At 36.9% G+C, this 6884-nt stretch overlaps 2 protein-coding genes across 2 annotated transcripts; both read left to right on the top strand.

Annotated features, from left to right (window-relative positions):
- Nucleotides 1–1178: 1178 nt before the first annotated feature.
- Nucleotides 1179–2868, top strand: LOC108813018 (uncharacterized). Its single transcript, XM_018585442.2, has 3 exons — nt 1179–1715; nt 1787–1974; nt 2060–2868. Exons 1-3 carry the CDS (start codon nt 1205–1207, stop codon nt 2519–2521), a joined length of 1161 nt encoding a protein of 386 aa, XP_018440944.1. The 5' UTR covers nt 1179–1204; the 3' UTR covers nt 2522–2868.
- A 184-nt stretch (nt 2869–3052) lies between these two features.
- On the top strand, nt 3053–5752 carry LOC108813010 (AP-1 complex subunit mu-2). The gene is made up of 11 exons (XM_018585432.2): nt 3053–3354; nt 3535–3681; nt 3768–3830; nt 3929–4105; nt 4176–4279; nt 4373–4480; nt 4604–4700; nt 4781–4878; nt 4959–5100; nt 5174–5296; nt 5409–5752. The coding sequence occupies exons 1-11, from the start codon at nt 3226–3228 to the stop codon at nt 5505–5507; spliced, it is 1287 nt and encodes a 428-aa protein (XP_018440934.1). The 5' UTR covers nt 3053–3225; the 3' UTR covers nt 5508–5752.
- Nucleotides 5753–6884: the final 1132 nt, after the last annotated feature.

Genomic DNA, 6884 nt, shown 5'->3' on the forward strand with positions numbered 1-6884 from the left:
GTTTAATTAAATTTTTAATAACATAAACAATAATTTATTATTATGATTGTGAATTAATAAATATTTAAAATAAAATTTTGTCCGAATGTGCGGGCAAACCACCTAGTATATGTATATATACACAGAAGAATATATTAAAATTATTTTTTCAATATATTTTTCAAAAATTTGGTCAGTTTTCAGTACGGTTGAGTTTGATATTGATTTCGGATATAACACTGTAAAATCACATTTAATAAATATTTTTATACGAATAACCTACTTAAAACCCGTTAAACTAAATGAGTTTATATGAATATATATTTCTATTAAAATTCTAGTTAAACCCTGTTAAACATGTGTTTTGTTAATTGATAAACTTAATGTCTATGTAAAATATTTAAAATTTGAATAAATTAATGTGTGGTTGAATAAGCATTGATTTGAATTTCTAATATATATATTTACTTGTACATAAAAATGAAGGAATTTGATTTATTTTAAAATTTAGAGAAACTTTTATTCTTGGTATGTTTGATTCATTGTTTTTTTCCTTTCAATGTTTGATTCATTGTTTTTTCTCTCAATGTTTGATTCATTGCTTAAGCCCAAAAAACTTTACAAAGTGGATATAGAAGTAATTCATTAGAAGAAAATTAGTCTTAAACGTTATCTGATAACGATGGTTGATTGGTTGCCATGTATCAAGTGACGTCATAACCACTGCACTTCAGAATCCATGTTTTCTTCTTGCAGAAAATTTGACCATTAATTTTCAAAAACCACCATCACAAGTCACCACTCTTTTGGAACAGTTCAACTCATGGCAGTGAACTAACCTATTATACACCACCGATTGTCATTAACACATTGCTACATCAGAAACCATCATCACATTACTGATTCTTCATTAACCAATCATCTAAAATATACTCTGCTTCTGTTCTCCAATTTTATGTTTCGTCGATCTTAAAAAATTATGTGTGAAAAGTACGTAAATCAATAAATCACTGTGAACAAAGTTATGTAACTGTTGCATTCAGAAAAAAAGTTATGCTGCATTCAAAAAATAATGTAACTGTTTTGGTTAGAGACAAATAGTAACTGTTTTTGTTATAGAAAAATAAAATGTGGCTAGATGCAGTTATATAAAAATCAGTTTTCTAAAACAAATAATTGGACACAACATATATCAATTGAACATGTTGAAGAATTAATAGTATTGATGTTTTCGAATTTTTTGGAAAGCTTATACGATGGCATCAGAGACGACGAAGACAACACGAACGACCTGAGATCTCCGACGGAAAGACACGATTCCGAGAGAAACGCGTCTACGATTTCAGCGGAAGAGGAGGAGGCTCAAGCTCGCGGGGTGAAAGATGACCTCGCGGAACTCAGCCACACCCTCACGCGGAAACTTCGCGGCGTCGCCAACTTCCTCGCTCCCTTACCGGAGAGACCTTCTTCCGATCTCAGGTTTAGCCAACCGCGTTCTCCAGATCCCGGATCGAATCAATCGTGCGTCGCAAGTGATACGCGAGAGACCGAGATTAGAGCTAGGAGCTGGAATTACAGTGATTCAGTCGAGGAAGAAGAGGAAACAGATGATGAAGAAGAAGAAGAGATGGATGCAGTTGCAGTTACAGAGGAAGTGCTCGCATTTGCGAGAAACATAGCAATGCATCCTGAAACTTGGTTGGATTTTCCTCTCGACCCCGAAGAAGACCTTGATGGTATAACCTTACACTGAATATTAAACATCAATGCTTGTGGTTTTTATCAATTTGTATCTTCACTCTTGTAGATTTGGAGATGTCTGATGCTCAAAGAGGTCATGTTTTAGCTATAGAGCGTCTTGCTCCGAGGTTAGCTGCGCTGAGAATAGAGCTCTGTCCATGCCATATGACTGTTGGTTACTTCTGGAAAGTCTACTTCGTTCTTCTCCATTCACGGCTCAGTAAACACGATGCTCAGCTTCTGTCTTCCCCACAGGTAAAACCTCACTCAATCGCAAAACATGATGGATTGTTGTTGTGGTTGTTTACTCAATTAAACCCTTTGTTGTTTTTGTTTGCAGGTGATGGAAGCAAGAGCATTGTGGATGAAGGAGCTTCAGAGTGAAAACAATTCCGCAAAAACAGGTCGTGGAGATACTCTTGAGGAGGAGATTAAGCCATCGACGACTTCGAATTACTACCACCATGCTCCTCCTGAGTTTCTTTCTCCTAGAATATATGCCTTCGAACCTCCTTCGATCATCTATCCCGATTTCCAAAAGAAGACAGATCGCTGGTCTGAGGATGTGCAGTTCATCGATAAAGCTGTTATCGAGGAAAGACCAATCCAAAAAATCGAAAAAGATGACGATGATGACGATGATTGGCCAGAAGAGGAAGATTGTGGTCATAAGTGGACTCCCATGTTCACAGTGAATGAGGATGATGTTTCTTTCAGTGATCTTGAAGGTGACGACGATATAAGTAGCTTAGCACTCAAGTGTAAGAGTACCTCAAATGGCACAGACCAAAAAGGAACATGAAACATTTATCTCGGGTCATAATGAAGCCAGCTTATTGCTTTTGCCCTGCCTCGAGATCGAATCAATGGAACTGAACATAAATATTTGTGCCGAATCAAAGCGTGAAGAAGTCTGTGAGTTTTGATTATTTGTCAAAGAAAGGAAAAGGTCTTTGGAACATGTACAGAAGATTTCTTTGATTACTTCAATTGCATTGTAGTGGTCTCTATCACAGATGCAAGGAAATATTGAAAGAACAGAAATGATTAAACTAATCGAAATGTGTTTAGTATCCGATGATACATAATTACATCACAAAGATATCAACTGGCCTGTGAAACATATTCAACGCCTGTAATCTACAGAATCCAAAGAAAATAATATGCTTGAGCTGGACAATGAAAAAAAACAAATACCATTTCATTGCTTGTATTTTTTTTTTTTACGTTTATTATATTACAAATCTAAGATTGTCCACGGAGGTAGGCTACAAATACGACGACGTCTCGAGGGAATGTAAAGGCATGTCTGCCAACATCAGTAATGGGAATCTGAATCGAGCAAATCGTGAGATCGTGAATAAAAAGGACTTGTTATCGAAACCAGTGAAGTCCGCTGCAGCATGGTGATGATGATAACGATCTCAGCTCATTAATAAAATTCTGCAGATCTCGTCTTCTGTCTGATCGGATCTGAATAATAATCGCAATCGTAGAGATAACAACATGGCAGGGGCGGCCTCCGCGCTGTTTCTGCTCGACATCAAGGGCCGTGTACTCGTGTGGCGCGATTACCGTGGCGACGTCACCGCTGCTCAAGCCGAGCGTTTCTTCACCAAACTCATCGAGAAAGAGGTTTCGATCTCTATATCTCTCGTGTCGTGTGACCTGCTAGTAACTAATTATAAATAAGATTCTCGTGATTTTTATCTGTAATGCTCCTTGGAAGATTCTGGTGAAATAGATTAGAAAATTTGATCAGTAATCAATACAAAATTATACTTCTCCGTGCTTATGTTTGGTCTAATCTTGCAGGGAGATTCAGAGTCTAATGAACCAGTTGTATACGATAATGGAGTGACATACATGTTTGTACAGCATAGTAACGTTTACCTCATGATAGCTTCTAGGCAGAACTGTAATGCTGCCAGTCTTCTCTTCTTCTTGCATCGCGTTGTCGATGTAAGCACCCCCCCCCCTTTGATATTCTGTTTCTGCAGAAGAACACTATTTGTTTCAAATGATACCCATCTTATACTTGTTTATAGGTCTTCAAGCATTACTTTGAGGTGTTGGAGGAAGAATCATTGAGGGATAACTTTGTGGTTGTGGTATGTTGTTTGTTACTGCTTCTCCCTTCTTCTGCTCTTTTATTACTCTCTTAATGAATATTATATTAGATGCTCAAGTTTACTTCTGTTGGTGGCAGTATGAGTTACTTGATGAGATGATGGACTTTGGTTACCCTCAGTATACCGAAGCAAGAATCCTTAGTGAGTTCATCAAGACTGATGCTTATAGGATGGAAGTTACACAGAGACCTCCAATGGCTGTCACTAATGCTGTTTCTTGGAGGAGTGAGGGGTTACAGTTTAAGAAAAACGAAGTAGGTGTTTAGTTTTGCAAGCTGGAAACGTTTTGTTTAGGTCTCCAAATGTTGATGTTTTGTTTCCCAGGTTTTCTTGGACGTGGTTGAGAGTGTAAATATCCTCGTCAACAGTAATGGGCAAATTGTGAGGTCTGATGTCGTTGGAGCATTGAAGATGCGAACATATTTGAGGTGCGTTTTCTAGTGTTCTGTATCAATCAAAGCATGTTAGATCAAAATTCCCTCTTCTTTGACTCTCTGCTTATTAATCCATGGTTATTACAGTGGAATGCCAGAGTGTAAGCTAGGTCTGAATGATAGAGTACTGTTGGAAGCACAGGGGAGAGCAACAAAAGGAAAAGCTATTGACTTGGAGGACATCAAATTTCATCAGTACGCTTTCCTCTTGCAACTCCTAACAGTCTCTGACAGTCATTTATCCAGACCACTGTTTTTCTTTTGATCAATAATAATACTATACTTGACTTATACATGTGTCTTTTCTTCAAAATGCAGGTGTGTTCGATTGGCTCGTTTTGAGAACGATAGGACGATATCTTTCATACCACCTGATGGGGCTTTTGATTTGATGACATATAGACTCAGTACCCAGGTCTGAAGTGTGATATATTGTATGGATGGTCACCCCCTTTTACACAATGTTAATTTCATTCTTACATAATTCTTGTTCAGGTAAAGCCTCTTATATGGGTCGAAGCTCAGATAGAGAGGCATTCCAGGAGTCGTGTTGAGATGCTTGTAAAAGCTAGAAGCCAGTTCAAGGAAAGAAGGTAACTAGTAATCCTTGTGTGACTTTGTTTGATTTTACCTTAAACCATAAAAATTTTCAATAAGAGTTGCTTTCCCGCAGCACTGCAACGAATGTTGAGATCGAGTTGCCTGTACCAACCGATGCATCCAACCCCACCGTAAGAACATCTCTCGGGTCTGCCGCATATGCTCCTGAAAAAGATGCATTGGTTTGGAAAATCAAATCTTTCCCTGGGAACAAGGTAAGAGCGTATGTTTTCTTAAGCTGACCATATAATGTTGAATGCTTTGAGATGAACTTTTGAAACAATGTAGGAGTATATGTTGAGAGCAGAGTTCCATCTCCCAAGTATAACCGCAGAGGAAGCCACGCCTGAGCGAAAAGCTCCCATCCGAGTCAAATTCGAGATCCCATATTTCACTGTTTCAGGAATACAGGTTAGTATTGTGTATATATATATATGTATGGGTATGGATGGGTATCGGGTAGTTTCTACGTTTCTGCACTTAAAACTCGAGTCCTGATGGGTGTTAATTATGGTTATTGCAGGTTCGGTACCTGAAGGTGATAGAGAAGAGTGGGTACCAAGCTCTTCCATGGGTGAGATATATAACTATGGCTGGTGAGTACGAACTCAGACTCATGTAACATGAGATCTGTGTTGTTGTTTCTTTTGTTTTTATTTAAAGCCATTTGTCAACGAAAGAAAGCAGACGAAGATGGAAGAAAAGGAAAAAAAAAACTTTTAGCTGATAAAGATTTACGGTGAAGGTTGTTTTAGCAGCCTATATATCTTGTGTATTGTTTTGTGTTTCTCTTTATGTTTTCTGTAAGCTTTTACTGACACTTTTAATCTTTGTCAAAAATTGTTAAACAACGAGCATTCTTTTGTATGGTCACTTTGTCTGGTTTTTTCCTGTGGGTCCTTTGCCACGAGTTCAAACAATTGTGTCGTGTAACAAAATTAGGAGCTTCAAAATAGTGATGATGTCCAAACCTGGACTACCACTTGATAGTATAAACTTTCTTCTTCTACTACCAACCTAAGATACTGCAAAGCGGTTAAGAGCATTGAAGATTTGTGGATTTTCGAGATTGTGAAACTTTTGTTCAGCTAAATTTCTTGAGGGTGTAAAGTGCTAACCTTAGATAAGTATGGTCAAAACAAAATTTCACAATCTTGGAAAAATCTAGAGCTGTTGACTAAAATAATTGGCAAGTAATCGAACGTTATTCCTGGAAGTCAAACTATAAACTTATCACATCTTTATCAATTCTCTCATAATAGGAAATGAAGAATTTAATCATTCCTTACCAATTCCATGACATGAATTACTTGATATTGGCACGTTGACCGGAATCAAGAGACCCTATTGCAAATTGGTCTCTTATCTAATAAAGTTTTCTTAATCCTTTTCTTTTAGTATATATATATACATACTTTGTATTGACAGTTTCAATTACTCAATCTTAAGACAACCAGAATCAGGAAAAAGTCCTTTGATACAGCCTAACCATGAAATCATCACAAATAATTGTCATGCTATCCCTTTTCGCTCTGCATCAGTGTGCGTATAGGTTTCTTCAAATATATACACACATATTAAATGTCTCTTTGTTTTTTTTTTTCATTCTTCCTCTGTGTTCAAATTGATATATAGGAGTGAGTATGGATGTTCAAGTGGTGGAGAAATTGAACTACGGAATCAATGTACCAACGTGTTATCATGGCCCATGCCATGCTTTGGTACCTGATTGTTGGTGTTGTGAACATTTGCATCACTGTTGGTCAGGAAATACCGGCCAAAGTTATTGCAACGAACAATGTCAACTACAAGCATAATTAACACATGTTTCTTAGTAGATTTTATAATGAAAGAATTGTTTTTCTAATAATAACTTATAAAAAGTTGAGATACATTCTAGCTATATAATTTTTTTATTTATTATTCCTTATCTTAAGTAGTGACAAAAATTAAATTATAGGTGTTAACTACTCCTACTTAATTTTTTCAAATTTTGAAC

The sequence above is a fragment of the Raphanus sativus genome, unplaced genomic scaffold (genome assembly GCF_000801105.2).
Source record: "Raphanus sativus cultivar WK10039 unplaced genomic scaffold, ASM80110v3 Scaffold3764, whole genome shotgun sequence".
Lineage (NCBI taxonomy): Eukaryota > Viridiplantae > Streptophyta > Magnoliopsida > Brassicales > Brassicaceae > Raphanus > Raphanus sativus.

What these genes read in the sequence shown, in the direction of transcription:
- LOC108813018 (XM_018585442.2), top strand. Translation starts at nt 1,205, where the DNA reads ATGTTTTCGAATTTTTTGGAAAGCTTATACGATGGCATCAGAGACGAC. An exon ending in CCCCGAAGAAGACCTTGATG is followed by an intron (nt 1,716 to 1,786) that starts GTATAACCTTAC and finishes TCACTCTTGTAG; the next exon opens with ATTTGGAGATGTCTGATGCT. An exon ending in AGCTTCTGTCTTCCCCACAG is followed by an intron (nt 1,975 to 2,059) that starts GTAAAACCTCAC and finishes TTTTGTTTGCAG; the next exon opens with GTGATGGAAGCAAGAGCATT.
- LOC108813010 (XM_018585432.2), top strand. Translation starts at nt 3,226, where the DNA reads ATGGCAGGGGCGGCCTCCGCGCTGTTTCTGCTCGACATCAAGGGCCGT. An exon ending in CCAAACTCATCGAGAAAGAG is followed by an intron (nt 3,355 to 3,534) that starts GTTTCGATCTCT and finishes CTAATCTTGCAG; the next exon opens with GGAGATTCAGAGTCTAATGA. An exon ending in TCACTGTTTCAGGAATACAG is followed by an intron (nt 5,297 to 5,408) that starts GTTAGTATTGTG and finishes TGGTTATTGCAG; the next exon opens with GTTCGGTACCTGAAGGTGAT.